We start from the raw sequence: 25401 nt of genomic DNA, 5'->3' as shown, positions 1-25401 counted from the left end.
AAAAACACAAAAACTCTAAAAAAACTAAAAAAAAAAAAAAAAGGAAAAAGCCCCCCACACCTGAACAAGATGTAAAGTGGAAAAGGTAAAAATTTGACCCCTTGGGGAGCCCAATCTGCATCAACTGGAAAATATTAACCTGACTGTCACTATGAGACTGACACCCTCAGATCCCCCATCCCACCCACCCTTCCCTCCCTCCTGACTTTCTACAGGTAAAGAAGAATGAAAATGCCTAGGAAAAAGAAGGCAAACATTTAAAAAAAAATATTATTCGTATTACACACTAAAAAAAAAAGTTGTTTTGTCATCTCATGTCTTGCTGTCAGAATAATAAAAACAAGCCAAATGTCCCCCAAAAACATTTCAATGAAGGGGTGCGGAAAAAAGACATCCCTTTAATAAAACATTATCAACAAATATCGTACACAAACTACAATGTATAATAATTATTTTTTTTTTCCCCTCTCGGTAATTTTCGAACCAGACTACAAGGTAAGAAAAAACACTGAAACAAGATACAATGCTTTCAATAATCCGCACAAAGGTCAAATCCAAGGGAGAGAGTATTTTACAGAATATGATATACATGGAGCAGAAATGGGAGCTGGAGAAAAACCAAGACCAAACTACAGGGCAGTGTCATGTACAGAGATCCCAACCCGCCGCCTTGGCTCGTCCCTTCCTCTCCCACCAGAAGGAAGGGCCTTCGATGCTTGCCATTAATTTTTATTTTCTTATTACAGAGCGAGCCTACAGAATAGCAAGGTTACATTTTAACAACAAGAATTCCTTAAAAAATATCTCCATCCAGTTCCAAATCATAGATAAGTGAAATCCTGACAAGAGCACATCTCTAAAGAAAAGAAACCCCCCCACAAAATACCCCCAAAGCAAATAAAACCCCCAGAAAATCCCAAAGTTAGCTGGAGATCACAGTTTCAAAGTCCCAGGTCAGATTAACTTTTTTTTTTTTTTTTTTTTTTTTTGGTGGATTAAAAAAAAAATTATTAAAAAAAATCTATTTTTGCAGTGAACCAGCTGAAGGATTCTGGGGAAGGGAGGGACAAGAGATTTCTTCTTGTACTCAGAGGAGGGGGAAAGACTAACACAGTGCATGCCACAGTCACAGAGAGCAAGATCACGATTCATTCGAGGATGTGATCCTAGAAGGGGTCACCTGCGTTAACAAGTTTATAACGAGGTGGTGGAGTCTCTTCCCCAAAGCAGATCTTGTTAACTGGAGGAGGAAGCGTTGTGCTGCAAACGAACAAAAAAAAAAAAAAAAAACCACCCAAAAAATACACAGGAAAAAAACCCCCAAAACCAAAAAAAAGGGAAAAAAACAAAACAAAACAAAACAAAACAAAAAAAAACCACAGGCCTTCTGAACGAAAACCACCATTGTAAACTGTCCAGTTTATTTAAAAAAATGACTACAACAGAGACAACATGATTTCATATCTAGACTAGCTTCCTGGTGTCGCACGGCACAAACATACAACAGGTTCGGTTTCTGTCTTTATTTAAAAGAACAAAGCAAAGAGATCGGAGTTGGGTGCTAGAGGCTTCCGTTTGTTTCCAAAAAGAAGTGTCATGTACATATATAAACCCTTCTGCACAAAGAAGGGTCTTGTCATGTCTTGAAATATTTTAAGTTTTGTCCTTCATGTTTTATGGAATAAAAAGTTCAGCCTTTTTATTGCATGAAACTAAACCTGGGGTTTTGGCCCCCGCCACGCGTGTCCCTGCCCATACACCTAGCTTCTTCTTCTTCTTCTTCTTGCATAATTCGTTGAGAACCTCCGAACGGCAGCTGACTCTCTTGATCCTGGAGAGGAGGAGGGGGAGGGAAATCACACACTCATCGTCATGCTGGGGGAATACTGCAAGAGAGACAGAGCCACGGTGAGAAACCAGGCGGGTCAGAGCCCCGGACATCGAAGAGAGGGATGCAAAAGGAGGCTGATGATGACTACACAGCAACCTAATTGGATCTAATAAACCAGGAAGAGAGGAGATGCTGGAGACTCCAATTTATCAGGGCCTAATCTGCGCTGTAACTTGCTTTTCCGGGAAGAAAATCAGCAGAACAGTATGGGGCGAGATGCAATTTGAAACAAATAATTAACATGCACGTGTGTATATGCTGCTAATAGAGGGAGAACAGGAGGGATGTCTGCAGCCACCCACGGAGCTTCCAATGGGCCGGGCCAGCGCAGGCACCTCTGCACCGGCTCCTCTCCACCTCACCTGTGCACTCCATCCCACCACACACCCCAAACTTCCACCCACTGCCTTATTTCCTCCTGCCCCCTTTTCTGTCCTGCAGCAGCTCCCGCACAGCACAACCCAAGTCCACCCCAGTGCTGGGACACCTCGGGGACTGTCCCCCCATCCCCAGGCAGGCACTCACTCACATTGTCATTTTGGAAGGAATGGAGAAAGTTGCCTCCCAGCTCCCCGTCGTCTCTTGGAGTGCCCGGGGGATTGCTAATGCCACTTATGTTGTTTGGAGAATTCTGTGGGAGATGGGAGGGGAGGTGGTGAGCAGGTCCCCACAGCCCCCCGAAATGCCACAGGGGCAGGACAACGCCACGGTCACGCTCCCCGTGTCCCCATCCATCAGGGTCACAGCAGCACACCAGTGCTGAGGGAAGGGGAGAGCCCACACACCCACCCTGCAACCAACCCCACTTACTTTTGGAAGTCCATCTATGTCTCCTGACCCTGCAGAGAGGGGAGAGAAAGGAGAAGAGCCTTACTGGGCCTGCAGCCATGGCCCTGTGGCTCCCACAGCCCCGCTGACTTCCAGCCAAAGGCTCTGCTTTGAGCGCTGGTGCGAAATGGGGGCTGACCCCAGGATGGAAACAGGCACTGGGATGCTCTCCCAGTGTCCCCAGGGAATAAAGGACTATCAAGGCTCACCTAATGATCCGTTCATGTGATGGGGCTCCATCCCGCCCATGCCGCCCATGGGGCCGTCAGAGCCGGGGCCCATCGGGAACTGTGGAAGAAAAAGGTGAAAAAACCAAAATCAGCCAGAGAACAACCCCAAGAAGCTGCCACGGTGGTTCCTGAGGACTGTCCCTGCCCCAGCCAGCCCTCTGGAGCAGGGCAAGGAGGGAAGTATCACACCATCACTGAATTGTTGAGGTTGCAAAAGTCCTTTGAGATCACCAAGTCCAACAGTCAACACAGCACCCCCACTAAACCATACCCTGAAGTGCCAGATCCACGTATTTCTTGGACAATTCCAGGTATGGTGACTCCACCACTAACCTGGGCAGCACATTCCAATACTTGGCAACCCCTCTGATGAAAAAAAAATTCTGAATATCCAATCTAAACATTCCCTGGCACAACCTAAGGCCGCATCACCTCCTGAGGCTGTGGTGCTCATAGTCCTCTGGGTTCACCTATAAAATTTGGCTGGAGGGCTGACCCAGAGCTCCAGCACAGCATTCCAACCAACATTCCACAGGATTTAAGGTTGCCCATATCCCACAGAACCCAGCACCTTGGCTGGAGCAGCAGGACTGCTGCTCTCTTAATAAGCATAAAAAATTAACAAAGTCGCCCAAGAGTTAATCGCTTTTTGATGGTTTGTTTTATTTCTGTTTTGTAACAAATGGCTGAAATCAATTAAACTGCTTTACTCTCAACTGATGAAGTTAATTATGATTTGTTATGGTATCTGATATGTAAATTATTAGAAAGCAGACTTACATTCGATCGACTGCCTGCGGGCGGTACTGGATTAATCATTGTGTAGATGTTGTCACTTGAATTTGTTGAATCTATGAAACAGTGAAGCCCAGTAAGTCGGGTGATTAATTCATTTCTTAATTAAAACAAACTCATGCCACTTGAACTCATTCTTTTGTATTTTATCACCCAAAATTCCCTCTAACTACCACCATTTTCTGGCTAATTTGTATTTAATGAAGATCCACAAAGTTTTTAATCACAGAAATTCAACTGTGAAAAATAATTCAACTCTTGGCTGGGAAGGGTGGGGAGGTAATTCCTCACCTTCCTGAGCGCCACACCATCCAAAACCACAGGGGGATGTAGGAACATCCCCAAATGCAATCCCAAAGTCAAGAAGCCCATGCCGCTCACTTTCCAGAAAGCCAAAAACCACAAAAATTGGTCATAACCAACAGGGCAGGGATGGCCCTGGAAGAGAGAGGTCTCAGAGGGCTCATACCTGCAGGACTGGGCATGATGGGTGTCCCTGGAGGGCCACCGCCGCCGGGCGGACCCTGCAGAAGCAATGTTGGCGTCAGATGTGTAAATATGAGCACTGCCCACCTTTCCATGTTTTCAAACACCTCCCCCAACTCCCAACCCCCAAACCCAGCCCAGTGCCACTTCCCACCCCAAACCACATGAACTCCTGATGAAAGGACACACAGCAGGGGCAGGAGGACTCACCACGTATGTACCAGGCGATGAAGAAGAGTATGGGATCTGCAGGGACAAGAGAGACAGGCTCAGCCATGGGCTGGATCCCATCAGGGCACAGCTAAAACCCCCAGGCCCTTCAGCCTGGCCAGGGTGGGAGTCCCAGCAGCCCAAGCAAGAGGTTGAGGAACCCCTTCTCATTAGCAGGGCCCAGCTAATGGGGAATGATCCCATTTGCAGCACACTTCCCAGCCAACCCAAGATACTCACTGAGTTAGCACTGCTGGGGTTCGGCCACGGTCTACCAGCGCCCGGCCCCCTGGGGACAAAATTAAACAGGGGAAAAAATAAGTGTTGTGTTTTTCTGCAGACAGTCCCGAGTCAGTGGTGAAACCTCCCTGTGTGGGGATTGCCTTACATGTTAATTCCAGGCATGCCAGGACCTAGGGAGTTGGGTGGAGGTCTCATGCCGCTGCCGTAGTTCTGCAACGATAACCAAGGGTCAGTCTACCGTAACGGGAAGGGATGCCAGAGAGACAAGAGACAGGGGAAAACAAGCCAATAAACAAACAAAAAACAAGTGAGTCTGTGTGCAAAAATGAGCTTTTTAAAAAAAAAATTAATGGCGATGAACATAAGAGGCAATTGTGTTTATAAAAAAACCCTAGGATGAATATGGATGGGAGCCAGGCTGAGCCCCAAAGTTCCCCCTCCCTGCTCTGCAGAGGGAAAACATCCCCCTCCCCTCCACAAGGCAAATCCGTTCACAGCCCCAGCGCCAGCAACAGCCTTTTGGACTTTTCCCTTTGTGCAGGAGAAAACAGGGGCAGGAGGAGGAGAAAAAGCACCACTTGGAAGGTTCCTGCTGCAGTGTAAGGATGAGGAAAGGCTGCATGAGCTCCCCCAGAAATGGAGCACTCCTTGCTCCCTGGATGACTGCTGGAGTAGGGAATACCAAGCCAGGCTTGTTTTGCTGTTGCTCCCCATCTCTCTGCTCCATCCCCTGGAGCGGATCTGCAGCCACAGGGAGTGGGCGAGGGCAGGCAGCCCCCTGGGCCCCCTCTCCTGCCTTATTCCTCCCTGGCTTAGCCTCCAGCTGGGACTGGGAGCCTCAGATCTGCATCCCTCATCTCCTAAAACCAGCTCTAGTACAAAGCCAAGCCCAAGGCAGTGGAGGAAGAGGAATCCCCCGAATGCTGCGCTCCATTTGGTCTGTGCTTTGCTCCGTGTGCCCTCCAGGCGACGTGCAGCCAGATTTAGGTCGTGTTGCCACTCTTCCCCTCCCACCTCCCTCTCTTCTGTAATGCATCTTTTTGGACTGTGTTTCTCCCATTTAAAGAAAAAACTGCTACAGCAGGAGAAGGGATGGCTGGCCACTTGCTACACCACAGCCCCTTGGAGTGCTCCAAACTGGACAATAGTGTTGTCAATTTTTACCTGAATTTACAGTGAACCAGTGCATGGTGCACTGCTGAGGGCATCACCAAAGTTTGTTTTGAAGAGGCAAAAAAGGGTTTTCCCCAAACAAATTACCAGCAAGTCCTTAATTGATAGAAATTTCAGCCATTTACACTGAATAGCAGCATCAAGCCCCTTGTTTAAAAAAAAAAAAAAAAAGGGCTCAGCGTTTTTAATTGGAGCTGAAAGGCTGGAAAACGAAGCCAGCTGAAAGATGCTCAGGGAGGGTGAGGAGGGAACGCAGCTGTGCCGAGCGACCTGGGCAAGGCACCACCAAAACCCAGAGAGCTACAAACCCTCTTCATACTGGTGCTGGCAAACCCTGCCCTGGCTTCTGCAGAGCTACAAATGGGACTCAAAGGGAAAAAGGCAGCGGCAATCAGCTGAAAGGGATGATTCATCACTGCTGTGTAATAAGGAGCTGCTGTCAGGACTCCAGGATGTCCTGGCTAGATGTTCTGAAGCCCTCTGGAATCGTTTGAGAAGTGTTTAAGAAGGTCCCAATGCAAAGCTTAAAGAAAACAAGCCCTGGGCACACAAGGTGTGAGGGGCTGCTGGGTCTGGGTCGTTATTTTTGGTGGCTGCCTGCGCAGGCGCCGATTCCTGGACGGTTGCAGGGAGGCAGCGCCTGCGGGTGCCAGATTGGGAAGCCCAGCGCTTCTCCAGGGAAAGGCTGCCTCTTAAAAAACCTCTCCCTAATGTACATACACAGGGAACGGCGGAGTCAAAAATAAAGCTCTGAACATTTCACAACTCCTGCCGGCTCCCAGAGCCGCCGCCATCCCACGCGGCGCTCAGCGCGCGCTCGCCGCTTCCAAGTTTCGCGGCGAGCTCTGGAAGTGGGAAGCAGCCTCCCCCGGGCAAGCCGCCGCCACTCGCCTTGGCACAGGCCACGCTTGCAAATGCCTTTGTTTTTTTTTGGGTTTGTTTTTTTAATTTTCTTTTTGGGTGTAATTCTCCAGGAAAGGAGGATTTCAAGCACAGCAGCAGCGCTATGGGAGGGCTCGCCTGTGAAACGATGCTCGTGCAGGATTTTTGTCCCCTGCCTTAGGATGGATCTGGGTGCCCGTGGACGTGGCCGAGCACCACTGAGCAGCATCCTCAGGTTGGTGCTAAAGACATGACACAACTCCTTCTTTACACAACATTCACTTTTCTCAACGGTCTCCAGGGGAAAAACAAAACAAAACTCCAGCGCACCCGCTCATCTCCTGACAGACTCTGATCCTCGCGCTACAAACTCCACGTAGGCGACGATGCAGAGAGGATAAACCTCCAACCAAAATATGGTAATCTGGTTTTGAAGTCTCGTAGAAGGAACAAACAGGAGTGAGTCAACAACAAGCCACTCCATAAAGTGAATCAACAGAAAGACAGCATATATTAACCCAGATCTGCTTAATTTCAAGTTTACTCCCCTTTCCTGAAATAGACAACTCAAGCAGGCAGCAGGAAGGGCAGGTGGAGGGGAACCTCGCAGGGGAAAGCCTTATTCCCTTTGCTAAAGGGATCTTTGCCATTTCTTTTTATTTATTAATTTCAAATGCAAGCCTCCTTTCCCTTTCCTGCAGTTAGGGTTGTAACTGTTTCCCAGGCAGGCAGTGTAATGCACTCAAAGGCTGCTCCAGCGTGGAGCTAAGTGCCATCCCCTCTGACAGAAGGGCAGGAGGGAGGCTGTAATACCCTTAATGAGCTCTGAGGACCTCACTCCTGTTAAAAGGAGGGATTTCCAGATGCAAGACTAATGTAAAACACATTAACACTAATGGGGGGACAGGGCGTGGGGGGGAACTCCCAGCCCTGAGCCCCAGGAGGTTGCTCCCATGGTTTGTAGGATGTGCTTTGGCACTGGGCTTACCTGTGGACCGGGACCCATGGGGCCCATCCCTCGCGGAGGATTCATCCTTTGCATGGGGCCGCCCATGTTAGGGTGCCCTGTTGGGAGGAAAGCAGGGGTGTTACACAGCACCACAGTCACTCTGGGTCCCAAATTAGCAGCTAATTAAGAACATCAACGCTTGACCCTGCTCTGCTGGGTTTACCTTGCTGTCGCGTGGGATCCATCGAATTGGGCAGCAATGGCTGTGTACCGGGAACAGCACCCGGGGGCTGGGAAAGCAAGGGAGCAAGATTAAAAAAGTAAATCCTGCATCCCCCTGCATGCCACATCCTGCTGCATCCCACATCCCCCTGCATCCTGCTGCATCCCACATCCCACTGCTACAGCCTCCAGGTCTTTGCCGCCTTCATCCTTCTGCAAACCCTCTCTAAACTCCAAACAAGGTGATTCCCCCTCCCCCCAGGCCAAATGCTGTTGTATTTTAGGAAAGCAGGGGAAAACATGGGCTGAGCAGGTTAACGGTGTCAAATCCAGCAGGGAAAGGTGAGGAGCAGCATGGCACCTTGGTGACACACAGCACCAGGGCCAAACCAGACAGTGATTCACTGGCTGTGCTGGGGAGATAGATGCTCCATGTGCAGCAGAGCAAGGCTCCCTCCCCAAACTCACGTTCCACTTGGGCAATGCTGCTATTTAAGCTTCAAAGGCTACTCCAAACAGATAAAGGGAAAGAAAAATGCAGATATTGTCTGCCTGAGGGAAGCAAACTGTAAACAGTTTTGCTATGCTGGATGCCAACACCGAGGAGCCCTGTGCTGGAGCACAGCACAGGCCCTGGGTGCACACAGCTGTGCCGAGGCAGAATCAGCCCAATCCCAAGTTTTTTGCAGGCTGGAAGCTGGCAGCAGGAGGAAGATAAACCAGGAGGGTTGCAGGGGTGGATATTTACACTTCTGCTGCCTGACCTTCCTGCCTGCCTATTTATTCCTCTTGTCCCTCAGGATGTGACCATAACCTCGCTGAGCTCTGCCTAGGTACAAACATGTGTTTTTTATGTGGTGTTTGAGGGGAAAAAAATGAAATCCTTCTAATTAACTTTACCCAATCCTGGACACTTGATCCTGCTGTGGGGACAGCCTCCTCAAACCAGTTCCCCCTGCCTCTCCTGCCTACCCAGCTGACTGTGCTCAACTGCAGCAGAGCTTGGGATGAGTCAAGAACCACTGCAGGATGGGGTCCTGTTAAAACTGACCCATGAGGAGGTGCAGTGAATTAATACCTCATTAGATCATCAGTGCCCTGGGTGCAAGGCTCTTCCAGCCATGGGGGTCCTCCCTTAGCCCTTTCTGGGTTTTTCTCAGCTACATCTCAGCTGTCTCAGCATCAGTTAGCAAACTCCAAAGATTCAAGTCTCAAATCCAGTGAGCACAAACCCAGAGTAAGCTGGTACATCCTACTTCCTGACTATCCTGCTCCTTCTGCTAATTAGACCTACAGAAGAATCACGCTGACAGCCAAAAAACAAGCTCCCTAGATAATTTTTGAACAGACACCTTTGCTACTCAAAGGAATTACGGTTTTCCTTTAATTTCCCTTACAAATAACCTCTGGCTTGGCCATTACCCTATGGATCTGCATAGCATCACTGGCAAGGAGACCAAAGGCCACGCATGTGTCCAGGTAGGGCGTGGGGTGGGAGCCTCTGTCCACAAGGCCAGAAACAAACTGCCCTTGTATAAGCTGGGATAAGAGGATAAATCCAACCCAAAAAATTCAGCAGTGACCTGCCCTGCTTGACCCCACTGCTGATCTAAACGCTCAGGCAGGATTATCTCCATCACTTTAATTTTCTGCGATTGCAGGGAAAATCCAGCCAGGCAGCGAGCATGCAGCATGGCACAGCCCAGCTGGGAACACCACAGCTGGGAAGCAGCACATTCCCACTGCTGTTTCCACCCTGGATAGGCCCAAACCTCAAAATAAAATTAAACCATCGTTGTTAAGTGACACCCGATGATCCGGCACTAGGAAAAAGAAGGGTGACCAAGGAGGTGATGCTTGCCACCCAAACCCAAGGAGCATCTGCAGGACACCTGGCCCTCATCCCCCTTCCCAAATAACAGCTATCCCAAGGAAATCCAGAAGCCCGTGAGCACGGTACCTGGTTGCCCATCCTGATGGGGGGCCGGGGACCTCCGGCGTAGCGCGGCGACATGAACGGCTGCGGGGACACAAAAAGGGGTCAGGGCTGAGCCCTGGGGAGGCAGCACACTCCCCACGCACGCTGGTTAGCCTGTACACACTGCTCTTTTTTTTTTTTTTTTTTTCTGGAGACATCCTTTTTAAAAAAGTTAAGTTTCAAAAGGGAAAAAAAAAAAGAGAAAGGTGTCTGGAGTCCATTTTCTAGACATTTTCTCTGTAGGTTTATTGTTTGAGAGCGTGTTTGTCATCAGCAATACTAGGTGAGGCTGTTAAAATTAGTGCATGGGAAACCCTGAGTGTTAGATAATGTTCAAGTTTAATATATAGAGATATATTATAAAAAAAAAGTGGCAAATAAGCACATACAGACACGCACACACAAAAAACCCCAGTGCTAAGTACTGAAAAACAAAAAAAAAAAGAAGAAAGGCTTAATGTTACTTCTTTTTACAACTGCTGCTACTAACAGAAGCTTAAAAATCCACATCAAGTTAAATTTCTCAGGCTATCTTGGGAAGGTAAAACAGTCTGATACCCACGATTGACTTCTCAGTCCATTGACAACTGCATATCCAAAAAACACCAAAAAAAAAAAAAAGAAAAAAGAGAGAAAGAAAAAAAAAAAAGAAAAAAAAAAGGGAAAAAACCCAACATTTTGCTTTGGAGCTGGGGTGCCCAGGGGGATGCTCCCCGGGGAGCGGGTCCCCGCTGCCCAGCATGCTTACAGAGGGGAAAAAAAGAAGTAAATCGAGCGCACGTCCCGGTTCACAGCCCTACCCATCACTAGTGTCTTTACCTGACTGTGGGGTCCCATCATGCTGTTAGGATTGTGGGGTGGAGGCTGTGCGTGTGGCGAGGGCTGTGACCCAGGCGGTCCCTGTGAGGTCAGACAGTAGAAGGAGGTTATAGATTAGCACATGAAAGCGCAGAAAGAGCTAAAAAAAGGATTCACAGGTGGACCTGTTCAGGCAGGGAGTCAGTCCTCCCGGTTTTAAATAAATTTATTTTCCTTTTTATTTTTTTTTAATTGATTTTATATTCATTTGTAGCTGAACAATGAGTAATGATATAAGTGAAAAAAATATATATTCAAAATCAGAACATCTTTCAAAATACAGTGGCCACATTGAGAGTAAACGGTCCAGTGGTTCAACCAAGTCTGCAATGATAAACACACAGGGAAACACTTTGCAGGGGCGTGCAGTGAGGAAAAAAAATATGCAGGAGAGGACCAGAGAGGCTGGGGGGAAATAGAAAAACTACCCCCAAACCAAAAAAAAAAAAAAAAAAAAAAGAAAAAAAGGAAAAAAAAAATCTAAAAAAAAAAAAATTAAAAAAAGTATTTTTTTCCTCTCTCATCCCAAAGGTTGGAAACACCTCTGGGTTTGTGTTTTGACCGTGGTTCACTGGAGGTGCTGGAGCGAGCGCAGAGGACGAGGTGCACGTCCCAGCTCACGCTTGGGCAGCGTTTGGCCGGCACAACCGGGGCTGCACCGCCACGCTGAAGGGATGCAACATCCTTCCTCGAGGTGGATTCCCTAAGGATGAGAGTAAAATGGCTTGCCAGCAAAGAAAGGATGTCTAGGGGAAAAAAGGAGAGATTAGTTGGTGCAGGTTTAAGACTGCAATGCAGCAGTCGCTGACATTTTGGGCTTGAACGCCCACTTTAATTTTTTTTTTTTTTAATTTCCCTTAAAAGCACAAAATGAAAATTTGCTTGGAAAAACTGTGAGCTCAGTGCAAGATATACCGGTGCGTGTTAACGTGAGGAAAAGGAAAAAAAGAAAAAAAAAAAAAAAGAAAAAAAAAAGTATTTTTTGAGTCAAAGGAGGTGTAATTGGTAGAGAAAGCACAGGAGCTCTGTCAGTAGGTGATGGGAAGCGGCGGCAGGCTCCAGGACCGGCGCCGGAGCAGATGTTCTCTACCTGCCTCGTTACTAATTTCAACAAGTGTTCGCCTTCTAGCTGCTGCCAGCAATGGCATGGTTTGTTACCATGAGCAATTTTCTTAATTAACAGACATTAATTAGCCATTTAGCAATTTTGCAAGCATTTGTTTAGCAGCTTTCCTAAACATGAATACCACTGTGATAATGGTACTGATTAGAGGGTCCCCTAATTAACAGTACAGGGAAGGAAAATTGAAATCACATAAATTAAAAAGGGAGGGGAAGTTAATGAAGGCAGGACATATTTGCACCTGCAAATCTTTTGTACAGCGGAAACTTGAGTGCAATGTAAATAAAGTGAGAGGGTGGGTTTTTTCTTCTTTTTTTTTTTTAATTTTTTTTTTTAAATTTCAATGGTTCAGTGGCGAGATGGAGCCAAGCAGATTTAAACCAACAGCCTCCTGCCAGCTTCTCTGCTCCAGCCGCTGAAATCCCACCACTTACACCACCATTTATTTTCCAGATGCCAAAAGGAACCAGCCCCTGCCCTTAGTTCCTGGCCAACCTCATCTGGACGAGGTCACAGCACCTCAAGACAACCCTCCCCACTGCCTTCTCCATCCATGTCCCACCAGAGCGGAGAAGACAAACTTCTGAATTCCAACTGCAGCATCAACCTCCTTTAGCAGAAGTCCTCTCCAGGCATGGAAGTTGACTTATTTTTGCTTCTGAGTTGCTAACTCTGTCTGTGAATGCAAAGTGCAGCAGGGGCAGCAGACACCTCCCACCATCCCCCAGTAAGGTCTGGACACCCCCAAAGCCCTTCCTACACATCTCAACTGCAAGATTTGGGGTAGGGAAGATCAGAAGAGGTGAATGAGTGATGAAACCAAGTGAAAGGTAAAAATCAGGGCTGGCAGAGGCCAAACCTCAAGCCCCATCAATGCAAGAGCCAGTGTCCTCCACAATGCCTGCCTTGTGCTGCAGGAGGGGGTCATTGCTGTCCAGGCACTGATGTCCTTCCCTCATATTCTGCAGCAGGTGAAGGTGTGAACAGGTACCAAACACATGGGGGACATGGCCACCTGAAGGCACCCTGGCTGGGCCTGAAGGTGATGCTTGGAGCCTGCCTTTCGAGCTAGTGAGCAAACAATGTTTGATTATTGGAGAAAAAGCACCTATGAGACACGGCAGCATTTCCACCAGAGAAAAATCCCCTGTGGCAGCTGGACCCAGGGAGCATCCATTGTTTGTGCTGCTGAGTGCATCCTCTGGAGCGTGCTCCTGCCCTGACACCAAGGCTGCTCCCGGGATGCTCCAGACTCGGTGCCGCAGCATCCTTGCCCTCACATTATCCCATGTGGTACCATTCCCAGAGGACACTTCTGGATAAGGTGACGCCCAGCTCGTGCAAATGTTTTGGCAGGCAGGGAGGAGCTGAAAGCAGCTTTTAAAATTTTCCTGCTTTTCTTGCTTTTTCTATGCAGCAGCATCCAAAATGTTCGCTCCAAGCTGCGCCCGCCGCGGCCCCCTCGGCACGGCTGCCCTGCTCTGTCAGAAAGCAGTCCCTCTGGATATTGTTATCTCCATAAATACTTGCAGATGTTTCAGGGCTGGGATCTGTGTTGGGCTGGGAACGCCTGCTGGAGTGGTTGGCTTTTTGCACGGGACTGCCTCGCTGCAGAGGGAGCAGCAGATGATCCCGATGGATCACGGCAGTTCAGACAAGTGTTTTGCAGAGACGACATGTGGGCTCCAACCAACAGAACATCCCTCTTTTCTTAGAGAAACGTGTGTTTAGCAGTTATTAACTACTCCTGTTAAAGGAGGAGGCTGAACACATGCTGTCCTGCTCCCTCCACATTCCTCCATCCAGCCTGGATGGAGGCACAGCTCCTTGACACGCCATGCTGGGTGAGCAGGACCTGCTCTGCAGTTGCTTCACTCTCATCTCCAGACCAGCACTCTCCCCAGCCACAGAAACCCCTTAATCTCTCAAGTTTCTCCTTCTTCCCCTCAAACTGGACACTCTTTGTGTGGGGTTATTCTTCATCTTCCTGTAGCTGCCTCGAAAAAGAACCCCAACAGCTAAAATGGCATTAGAGGAAACTGTTTCCAACAGCTGTCGGTGCCCCAGCCTCCCCTGCTTCATTTCTTTCTCCCCTCTACACTCCAGGGACTTTAAAAGCCCAACCTGGCCCACTGGACAGACGAAGTTTGCTGCCACAGCTGCTTCCTACAGGGACTTTCCAGGAGATCAGGTTATTTCCACTCTGTCTTTCATGAGCTCGACTCCTCAAACTTCTTGTAAAATATTAAAGATGGAAAATGGCACGAGCGATCATAGCTCTGTGTGTGTCAATTTATGTTTCCAGCGTAATTCACCACAAATGGATCATGTTTTATGGGCTACATACTTTCAGCTAATGGGGGAGTTTTGCTATTTAAAAACATTTTCAAGCACCTCTGGGGGTGGCAGAACAAGGCAGGATGGTACGAGAAGGCAAAGCATCACTGCCACGAGACACCGATGGTTTCGAGTTAGCAATAGGGAGGCATCTTGTGTTTAAAATACTTGCCCCTGCCTGCCAGTTTTGACGTTAGAAAACACTAAAATAAATTAGATGGATATTAATTAAAGCCATGCCTGGGTTTACTGGAGAGGAGATTTATTTCTACTGAAGGAGAGAGATGTTTTGCAAGTTGACAAGGAAAAAAAGAGCTATCTCTGAAGGAGCCTTTAGGAGAGATGCTCCAGTTGCCTTCAAAGAGCAAGACCCCAGTTGACTTCCAGCATGTGGTGCTGGGTGAGGACCTTCCCAAGACAGGGCAAAGTGAGCCCAGGAGAGGTTAGACAAGGCAAAGCAAGGCAAAGCAAGGCAAGGCAAAGCAAGGCGAGGTTAGGCAAGGCAAGGCAAGGCAGCGAGGCGAGGCGAGGCGGGCCAAGCTCCCCCCGCAGACAGCGAAAGGCAGTCGTGGGCAGGAGCTCTGCCTCGCCTGCAGCTGGGGCTCCCAACTGCAGAAGCCTGGTTTTAAGGAATATGTTTAACACAAGCTCTTCAGGAAACAAACCCGTGTCAGCCAGAGCCAAGAACAGTCACCTCCATCTGGCTGGAGCACCCGAGAGAAAGTTGACTGCAAATCCCACCATATGCTCCAGACGCTCGGTACAAAAGCCTCGGGCATCCTACTAAACTTCCAGAAAAAACTTTCTCTGATGCTTGCTTTTCCTTTCCTCCAGTTTGTAGGCTACCTTCCTTCAAGCCCTGCCTGTTGCAGGCTGGTACCAAGTTCTACCCCATGATTTTGGGAAGAGCAGCCTGGTTTTATGGCTCTCGTGCTGCCTCACCAGAACTGGCTGGCCAGAGCTGGTGGCACCCGCCGAGCAGTGGGAGATCCCACTGAGACACCAGGACAGCAGGGGGAAAATGGTGGCATCCAAGGAGGGAGCAGGACAACATGGACCCCTTCCTATTGTCCCTGGCTTCACCATCCTCACCCCATGGGCGACCTCACCCAAAGGAGGAGGTCTCCAGGCTGCGGGGAGGAGAGGAGGGGATGGCAGGGGATGTTGGGGGGAGCCCCCCGGGCTCTGGAGCCCCCGTCCTGCCCAGCTCTCGAGGGCTGTCTGCATTAGGGGGCAGTGTGGGAACACGGAGCAGCCGGTGCTTTGTTTTGGTGCATCTCGGCGCCGAGCCGCTGATGCATAGCTAACGCAGCGCCGACATTGATTTATGGTCAACTTTCCATTTCATCAGCGCGGGGTACGGGGCGGCGCGGGGACTCTGCGCTGGGGACAGCAGGCATGCCTGGGGGGGCTGCTGACTCGGCCCCCCGTTTGTTTAGTGGCATAAAGGTGTGGTATTAGTTCCTTTCAATTTTTCTTTTCCTTCCTGTATTTCCCTGGCATCCCCCCCCATCCCTCTTGCGAGGGATCTGCACCCCGGCATCAATCCAGCTTTCAAAACAAAAGCAGGAACGCCTCTGATGACCTTTAGGAGGATGAGCAGAGGGTTTGTTTGTTCATCTCAACGGGACAAAGAGAGAGATTTAAATAAAAGCATCTACCCATGCTGGCCGTCAACCCAGCCAACCTTTTGTCCGGAGCACAGCCGATACTGTGCCACTGGCTGGCACCATGAAATGCCCCAGCAACTCAAAGAGTGCCAGGGGCCTCTGCTTCCCCATCATTTTGGGAAATTCTGCAGGCTGCACTTCCCTTGGCCCCTGACCTGAAGGGCACTGCAGCCTGGAGTCCTCTTTGCTTCTCCCTTTCCTGGAGCACTCCTTCTCCTCCAAGCTCCCTCACATGCGTTTGGGCTACAGAATCCCAGAAATGGTCCATATAGTTTTTTCCCTATGCCTGAGGTGAACATCCTCACATGCAGGGCTGCCCGCCAGGGTGGCAGTGCAGAGTTTCTGCTTCCTGAGCTTTGCTGGTGACTCATTCCTCAGCTCCCTGCGTGACTCCCCACCACGTCTGGACATGATCAGGCTCTATAAATCCTCCTAAAAACTATCTGCCCATTCTTGCTACCCTTGGGGTATCCCTTGCAGGTCCCTGATGCAGAAGAACAAGATGCTGAAAACCCTTGAGCCCTCTCCTGGCATGAGGATGGCACTGGCTGAGGTGGCACCACCTCGCTCACTCCCAGCGCTGGCATACACCAAGGGTTGGGGGAGAAGTCCTTTCTATCTTCTGTGACCTTTTTGTTTTTGCCCTCTGAATTTAGGCATTTTAATCTCCTACAGATAGGAAATTACCCCCAAGCTGTGACTGGCTCAGCACTGAGCCTCTAGCCCATCTCTGCAAGAGCTGGTCTCCAGCATCTCCTGAAGCTGGAATGAGCTCCAACACCCTCAATAAATCAGACAAGCTTTCATGGAAGCGATGTTCAGACTGTGTTAAAAGGTGGGATTTTTCTTCTGCTTTCCATCCCGAGGGCTGGGAGAAGAAACCAGATGTTGGAGGGCTTTCAGGAAAGGCAGGCTCTTGAGATGTCACATGTGAGCCATATGCACCAGCACCCATCCTCTCTTCCCTCTGGCAGTGCTGGGGACGGGCAGCATAACCTGTCCTGGTGTTATTACAATTGTCTGGGATTTCAGGATCCACTCCTGCTTCTGAGACACCACATTCCCCAGTGGCTCCTGGGCCAGCTGCATGGGAGGCAAGGAGCTAAGACGGGTTGTTTGCTCCTGAATCAGACCTTCCATGCAAAAGTGCTACAGGAGGGCAGAAAGGAAAAAAAAGGGGGGACAGCTTGGAGGCTGTCAACGGGAAGAGTCGAGACGGCAATATGAACAGTAAAAGTCTGGAGAGATGTGACTCCTCTTCCTCACCTTTCCCACTCTGGGAAAGCCAACCCATCCTCTCGATGCCTTGCCCTAAATTCATGCCAGTTTTGCAGCCCTCGCAGCTCGGCGTGACAGAAGCCCCAAAGGACAGTCAGCTTCACCGCGGGGCGAGATCAGGACGTTTTGGAGACACATTTGTTGGAAGCAGCAGCTTGGCACTCGGATTGCTGGCAGCAGCTCTGACCTGCGAGATTGCATCTCCGCCGTCGGCTTCACCCCCTGCTGCCGAGTGCCGCTACAAGATTCGCCTGTTTTAGGGCTCCCGATCAATATCGGATATTCTTACTCTGTCAGAAGCATGTTCAGGAAATGGGATCTCTCCTTCTCTCTCAAAAAAAAGACGGGACCCTCCTTCCCCCTTCCCACACAAATGCAACCGGCGATACCGGGCTCAGATATCGCCACAATAAATCACAAGCTCCTTATCGAGCTCGCCTGTCTACTGCCCGAGAAGTTCTCCCATATACAAATCAAAAGCCCAGATTAAAAAAAGCCCAGCTTGCCAAAACAAATACTCCTTTCGACTCTTATCCCATTTTTTTACACGAACAAGTGTTTCATCCTCGAGCAGGAGGATTTTAAAGCACCAAAAGCTTATGTTGCTGCAAACCAGTGCAGCTCAATCCGGGCAAAGAGATTCCTGAGAAAAACCCCCAAGGTTCAAGGTTTGAAAACTCCTTTTCTTTGTGCTTGTTGATCTCCTTTCTGTCAGCATCACTCCAAACACGTTACTCCCTCCTCTGTGAGAGCTTGTTGTGGGATAAGGAAGGAGCAAGGGGACTTTGGGGACTTTGCTGGGTATTTGCTTACAAGGTGCCTCCACGGCATTCAGGGATTTGGCTGGAGCCCACTCCCGCCTGCAGCCGCAGCCAGGGTTTGTTAATGCATTCAGTGATTGCATTTGGAAAAAATCAAGTGGTTAACCAGAGGAGGGGGAAAAAGTTTCAGGAATCAAAATCCAGAATGTTTTCAATTACACACGTCTGTTAGGACTGGAGAACAAATACAATCCCAACCCAAACACAAACCAAGCAGCTTGGAAAAAAAACATTGGTTGTAAATACACAGTAACCTCTTCGAGCAAGAAAAGAATTTGCTTTAAGGCCACAAAAGATAGAAAGCAAACGTGGAAGGACAGCAGAACACGAATTATTCCTAGACAGGTCAGCTGTGCAGGCATGCTGCTCCCCTAGCATCCTCTTGGGGGAAAAAAAAACAAACAAACAAACAAAAAACCAAAACACAGGCACGACAGCGCTGACACCCAGAGCAAAAGCAAACACGTGCGCGGTGTGGAGGGACACCGGGAGGAGCCACAGCCTACCTGGAAGAACCCGGGCGGGATGGGGCCCCCGGGCATCCCGTCATTCGGGGGAATGTTTCCAAGCACGGGACTCGGGGCAGCAGCTGCGCTCTGTGGGGAACAAAACCAGGGCAAACATGGTCAGAGTTATGACAAAAGCACATTAAAAATGCCACCTCTCCTGCCACATCCCACCGAGCCAATCAGCCTTGTATCTCCCTGAGCATCTTCCCCGGTGCAGGAACCAGTGCAGGATGCTCACAGCTGGAGGGACACCAGCCTCTGTGACTCACCCACGGAGGAGATGGCCACACAGAACCTGGAGATGATTCTGCGTTTTGTTTATTCATTTACCCAGGCACTGTGTCTTGTTAATCCACCAAGGAACCACATTCAACATGTAATTTTAGGCAGAAGCTGTTTGAAAGCTTTAAAATGCTTCTCTCTCCCACCTCCCCACCAGGTTTGCTGGTTTAGCCCTGTCCTTTGAAAATTATGCTTCCCTGACCTCACCAACATGCCAAGGCTTTATTATTAATTTCCAAATTCACTGCATTCAACCTGTGGAGCCACATTCCCTCTTGTGCCTCCCTAGAATGAGCCACCAGCACAGCTCCAGGCCCAAAAAGAGAAATGGGGACAGATATGGGGTACCTGGACACCCCACTCGTTCCTGTCAGCATCCCTATTTGCATTTATTCACTTCTGGGAAAGCACCAGTGTGATGGTAAGCTCAAAGAAAATAAAGAAAAAGATCTTTCTCTAAAAGCCACTGCTGGTGACACCTCCCTGTGAGATTAGGAGCAGTACCCGTGCCATCCAAGTGCACCCCAGCTTGCCCAACACCAAGTGACCCCATTCCAGTTACAGGGCAGTTATAAAGGCACCTCAGTGGTGTTAATTGGATTTGGATTGCTGAACTACTCCCTCCACCAATTTTTATGATGGATGTACCCACCTAAAACCATAGTGGAAAAAATTTCTACAGAGGAAATCCCATGAACAGATGGGGTACATGTGAGCCTGCTCAGGCTTGGTTTCACCCAACAAACCCCATGTCCCAACAGCAGCCGAGCCAGCCCCGGCTCCCAACCGCATCCGATGCAGCAACAACCACAAGATGTGAGCAGAGGGGGAAGCCAGGCTGTCAGGGCAGCCTGGAAAATTAAGGATTATTACTAAGAACTAAGGATTGCCAAGATAGGATCCCCATGTTTGGTCAGCAATCCTGCTATTCCTGACCAGAAAGCCTTGCAGAGGCAGGGGAGCACCAGACTAATCATTGCCTTGTGCCTTCCCAGGGCATCCCTTATGCCCCTCACCACGTTCTCCAGCAGGAGCTGGCGTGCAGGATGTGGGATGAAGGCCAGGACTATGCCAGATGAGTGGGTGGTTTTCCCACCCCAGCATCTCAGAGCTGCAAGTGTCACAGACAGCAGTGGAGGCTGATTCCCTAGTAAGAGCCTCCCTTCATGAAATAACCAATTCCCCCTGAGGCTACTGGGTCCTGCACCCCCACACCACGCTCCCTCCCGTGCCCCTGAACAAGGCATCCTGAACAGCCTTCCCCCCATCAGCAGCAAAGGCCAGATCTGAATGTTTTTACAGTTAATAAAAAAAAAAGTCCTGGCAGGAAAAATAAGCCTGCCCATTCCAGGCTCTTTTTATACATCAGACGGCAGCAAAAATAGATGGGAGAGGGAGTGAACCCACTTCTCCCCCTCCCTCCATCCCCCCAAGTGGGTCAGCTATAAAAGTAAAACCAAATCTTAATCCAAGGCCATGAACATATTGCAGTTTCTCTGCAAAGCAGATGACTGTTCTTAATGCAAAAATATATAAGACTGAGCCCCAAACTGCAGTGAGCCCATTTGGAATTTCCTTTATTAAACCCTCTATCACGCAAAACGCTTCTCTCCCAAGGCGGCAAGCGCTGCAATAAAGCTGCCAAGGTGATATTTTATGGTTTCAAGAGATTTCCAGCACACTATAATCCTTTGCTTGGGGAATCTCCCAAAGTGAAATGGATCCCAAAGTGATGGGGAGTGAGGAAGAACACGGATTTGAGGATCTGGGGGGAAAGGACGCTGCTCTTCCCTTCTGCAACAGGGAGCAGAGGGAGGAGAGCAGAGGAGCCAAAGAAAATCTTGAAGCAAATGCCAATTTTTCCACAAAACCACAGAGTATTTTTCCGTGTTAAACACCCTGAAACCTCACCTATGCCTTCGCAGCATAAACGGGGATTTAAAGTTCCTCGCACATGTGGCGCTTGGCAGAACTTGGTAATTAAAAACCCGCAAGTACCCTGAGCATATTGTAGGATGAGAGCCAAATTGGTCAGCCCTTGATGAATGATTTACAAGGCTGCGAAGTGACATTTTATTTCTTTTTTTATTCCCCTCCCCATCACCGCTGCTAAGGTAAACACTGAGGCACCTTTAGCCCTGGTGAAGCAATGGGAGCACAGCTGTGGCTAAAGCAGCTCTGTAAAACACTTGGGCATGCCAGAAATGAAAGAAAAAAAGGCAAGAACAGACAACAGGAACAACTTTTCCAAACCTTAAGGGTGAGCACCCAAACCCTAAGGGTCAATGCACAAATCCAGCACCCATTTCCAGGACTTTTTTGGCCACACAGCTCCTCCCATATGATTTATTTTCAACATTTTGTCCCAGAAACTCTTTTGAGGGACTCTTGGTTGCAGTTTGCTTTCCAAAGCTCGTTTCTGAGGTGAACATCTAAAACCCATCAAACCTCCCTGGTGAAGGTACAATGTGCAGTTGCCATGGAAGCTGGCAGAAAATAGGCATGGAACTGCTGTGCCACCACATCCAAGCTGGAGCTGCACCAGAAGCACATCAGCCACATCAAGGTCCCCACTGGCATGTGACACCCCGAATTTCCTTCCACTGAAACACATGGAAACCACTGCCAGAAACGAGCCAGGACATCTCTGGCAATGCTGGCATGCCAGCTCATTTGCCTTTTGTAAGATGGCAAATTTTCCCCACGTTGGAAATCAATATATATGTGTTCCTGTGGCGCACATGTATAGCTATATACACAAACACACATATGTATTTTTAATTCCCTGCCACATACATTGGTATTTTTCCTCTTTTTTTTTGGTGGAAGCCAGTGGAATGATGACAATCTGGATCACCGTGTTTCGCTTCCAAACCGAAGCTCTCAGTTAACACACCGGCCTGGTATGCCAGCAGATGCCGTCTAAGCCTTTAAATCGCACACTAATTGCACTAATTGAGCTAACAGTCTCTGTTTCGTCTCCCTACCCTGAGTCAACCAGCATCTTCTGGTACTGCTGTAGAGATCCAAGCTGTTGACTGTAGTGTTATTTTGTCAGCCATTAAACGATTCATCAGAGTCATTAATTGATTTATTACCGCTGCCTGCGAGTATAGCTTTGCAAATAAAGAAGGATGGAGGTCAGGAGGCAATGGAAATCGGACAAAACAGCACAGCCAGGAGCTGGGCACTTGAATTATCAATAGGAGCCCACTTGCACAGGACCACTGGCATCAGGTTGTGGAGGGAAAAAAAAGGAAAAAAGGAAAAGATGCGCTGTCTGGCTGTGCTACAAAGCTGGTTAGGGTCTTCAGCTACAATCTATGCAGGATGTAAAAGGGCTATTAAAACCATCTTGTTTTCTTAACCTAATCCTCCCGGAGAAACCAGGTTACTCTGCTGTATTAACTGTGCTGAAGAGCAGCAGGGAAGAAGCACCGGCGTGGCTGCCCCACACCGCTCCCCAGCCTCCGGCGCACCTCGGTGACATCCACATTTGCTTTCCCAGGCCGGCTGAGCCGGGAACACAGCTCACCTCCGCTGTCCCACAGCCCTGGGAGGAGCTGCGGGCCAGTGCTTTTATTTATTTACTTTCTTTACTGCAGGGTTGAGGTCTTTGCTGGGCGTGAGGGTTTGCTGCGAGCAGGGTGCGGCGAGCCGTTTCCTGCCCCCCGCCCTGCCGCACGCTCGGGCCCGGAGCCGCCGTGAGGCACCGCCGAGGCCCCGCCGGGGTTTTGGGGGCTGAATTTAGAAACCAGAGCAGGTGGGTTGAAATTACCCTCACTGCCAGAACGTGCCTGCCCCCAGCTCCCAGCCTAATAAAAGACAGCGCCCTATGAGAGAGGGCTTGGGAAGTCAAGAGCTTTCTGCATGTGTTGTCCACACACGGGGCTGCTGCAAGGGATTCTTCCTCCTCATCCCCACTTGTGGACCTTGAAGAGCAGCCTGAAGGTTGGGGCTAAGGCACCGCACCCCTTCCTGCAAGGCTCTCAGTGTCATAATGGTGGCAGGGCACTGGCCAAGCTCACCACCCACCCAAACCTGCCATGTTTCACCAACACCAGCAGTGGTTCCTATGAGCCATCCATGAAAAACAGGTTCCAACTGGTGGTAGTAACTCTGCCATTAAATGCAAGCTGGTGTCCCCACCGCACACTCCAGGCGAGCAGCTCGCCCCAGCATCTCATGCTGGCTTTCACCAAACATTTTTAATTAAAATAACATGCCAAGAGTGGCAGGAAGCATAGAGGATGCTCCATTCATGGGAAGCACCACCAGCACTGGCTGCTTGGTCAGGCACAGCCCCCATCAACCCAGCAGTGAGATGGGGAGAGCAAAAGTATCTTCATAGCACAGACCTAAAACCAAACTAAGGATGGCTGAGTATTTCCTTTTTGAGCTGGTTTTGCCCTCTCTCCTCTTCAGAACACCGGACCAGAGGATTTTGGCTGATCTCACACCTGTGAGAGATCTGTGGGAGCAGCACAAGACTTGAGGGCAGCTGCCTCTGGTAGGAGCATGCGGGGGTGCCCAGGACATGCTGGTGATCTGGTATCTACCTGTCTCCTTTGATTTTACTTTTTTGCCTAGAGCACAGGCTTTGGAGCCTAAAGAAGAAACCAGCGTGCGGGTCAGGACTTAAGCAGGCTGCGTAAACAGGTAATACGGAATTTAATTGGACTCCAGTTAAGCCTTTTCATCTCGTTAAAGCTGCCTTCATCTTATATAGCCAGGTTTTAAATTTAATAATAGAACCCTCCCACACCTCACAGTAACCCGATTAACGCCAGGGAGGACGACACGCCGATCCCTTCCTCTGGACCCAGCCCTCAGATCCTCTCCCCCATCAGTCCCCTCCACGGGCGGGTGCCAGGGCCTGTGTTGTATCAACGTGCACCAAAATAAATAGAACACCAGCCTGCTGCAGGTTCTGAGAGTGTGACTGCCAGCCCACGTGCCAGCAGCAGGCACCCACTGTGGCACCCACCTCAAAACCATGGTGCCTGTAGAGCCTCTCAGCATTTTTTGGGGGCATACTGTGCTCTCCAGCCCAGGTATGCCAAAGTCCATCCTGCTTTCTCCAGTGCAAGCCACTTGGCTGGATGCTCCAGAAGACAAAGCAAACTGGCTTTGGTTTATTTTAGGGTAAGAGAAGGTAAAAGAAGACTGGGTTGAAGCTCTGTGTATTCCCAAGATATTAAAAAAAAAAAACCAAAACAGATTAAATGGGCTCATAGCAGTATCACCAAACCATCCAAAAGCCACTGCTGTGCTCCCATAGGACAACAAGCTGTGCATATAAGTTCACCTTAATTATACTTTTACAACAGCACAAGCTTTTTGTGCTTATTTTAAATCCATCACCTGTGAGCTGCCCAGCACACAAAGCTCCAGCACACACCCTGGACAGGAACAGCCACGCTCGGCAACTTTTTCCCTCTCCTTTATGGAGAAAGAAACAACTCCCAGCCCCGTATTTTCCTTGAGCCTTAAAAAAACCCCAAACCATTAAAAAAAAGGCACAAGAGTTGAATGGTGTTTCAAGCTAATATGGGTTTTTTTGTTGGGTTTTTTTCTTTTCCCTTCCCTTGTAAAGGATAATCTGAGACAGCAGCTCCGGCCATGAAACAATAGGATTTTAATCTCTTAAGTCGGCGTCCCCCTTATCCCCGGGAAGGAAACCCCTTCAGTCATTTACAAGTTTGTAAATAAGGCTCTTGGTAGCATCTCGCGGACATCTGCTCCGCCAGCCCGCCAGCGTTCCTGCTAACATTTACAAACATCCTTCCACAAACACCCAGCGCGCTCTGCTGAGCTGGCTTTCTCTAAATATATCCCAAGGAAATAACTTGGCAGGGCTGCAAAAATTTCACAGCGACCGAATTAAAGGGGGGTGGAGAGCAGGGGGGGACAAGCATGGGGGGTGTAAAATAGACTAAATGCAACTAGGCTCCGTTTTGCACGCGCGTGTGTACAGGGAGCAAGGTTTACAAAGGGAAACTTGTGAGAAGTGAAGCTCGACTTGCTGGAAGTGCTTCTCCTGACTCAGGAAGGGCTTTGCAGAGGAGAGCACTCCAGGGCTTCACACCATGTGGCTGGGTGTACAGATTCACCCCAACCCTGGTATTTAGGGATGCTTTGTCATGGAGTGGCCCCTATCCCTGGCTTGGAGTGAAGGTGAAGCTGATGGTCCCACTGCCAGAATCTTCCTTGGCACAAGATCTACATCCAGCAACACCTTAAAACCAGTGTATGAGAACCAATGTATGAACCCTCCCCACTGCCAAACAGCTTAAATGGATCCCATGCAATTAGCACCCTAGAAAATGCTGTAAATACACAGGTATTAATTACTATCAATTCTCCTCTAATAATTCCAGCAACAGACAGGCCAGGCTCTTTTCCAGCAATCAATACCATCCATTTTGGGGTCTACCTGCCAAAAAAGTTATATAAAATAATGATATAAAATTTTCATTAGATAATGCAATTGCTCAGGACTATTAATCTACTGCTCATCTATCAGTGTGGGAAGCTCAGCTCTGTGAGGGATACCCAGCAGCTCTTGCACCAACAACCTGCATTCCCTTCTGCACTCGACACTCAGTGCTTCCACCTAAATGTGCTCCTGATGTA

General features: G+C 49.1%; 1 protein-coding gene across 3 annotated transcripts in view; it reads right to left on the bottom strand.

Moving 5' to 3' along the window:
* Window positions 1–378: 378 nt before the first annotated feature.
* SSBP3 (single stranded DNA binding protein 3) overlaps window positions 379–25401 on the bottom strand; it is a 55201-nt gene continuing 30178 nt past the window's right edge. Inside the window, exons 5-18 of one of the 3 annotated variants that reach the window (XM_085586225.1) lie at window positions 18481–18570; window positions 10707–10787; window positions 9870–9929; window positions 7911–7977; window positions 7727–7803; window positions 4829–4893; window positions 4681–4729; window positions 4441–4476; window positions 4214–4268; window positions 3730–3800; window positions 2929–3007; window positions 2702–2730; window positions 2421–2522; window positions 379–1831 (exon numbers count right to left, since the gene is read on the bottom strand). In XM_085586225.1, coding sequence (XP_085442351.1) covers window positions 1700–1831; window positions 2421–2522; window positions 2702–2730; window positions 2929–3007; window positions 3730–3800; window positions 4214–4268; window positions 4441–4476; window positions 4681–4729; window positions 4829–4893; window positions 7727–7803; window positions 7911–7977; window positions 9870–9929; window positions 10707–10787; window positions 18481–18570 — 993 coding nt within the window. In that variant the 3' untranslated portion in view covers window positions 379–1699. Of the gene's footprint in view, window positions 1887–2420; window positions 2523–2701; window positions 2731–2928; window positions 3008–3729; window positions 3801–4213; window positions 4269–4440; window positions 4477–4680; window positions 4730–4828; window positions 4894–7726; window positions 7804–7910; window positions 7978–9869; window positions 9930–10706; window positions 10788–18480; window positions 18571–25401 lie in introns of all 3 variants that reach the window. The other 2 variants (XM_077785342.2, XM_021541966.4) reach the window with 2 other exon arrangements.

The sequence above is a fragment of the Lonchura striata genome, chromosome 8 (genome assembly GCF_050655825.1).
Source record: "Lonchura striata isolate lonStrDom1 chromosome 8, ASM5065582v1, whole genome shotgun sequence".
In the NCBI taxonomy this organism is placed as follows: domain Eukaryota; kingdom Metazoa; phylum Chordata; class Aves; order Passeriformes; family Estrildidae; genus Lonchura; species Lonchura striata.
Note: the sequence above shows the minus strand (reverse complement) of the source record. Positions and strands in the feature narration are given on the sequence as shown.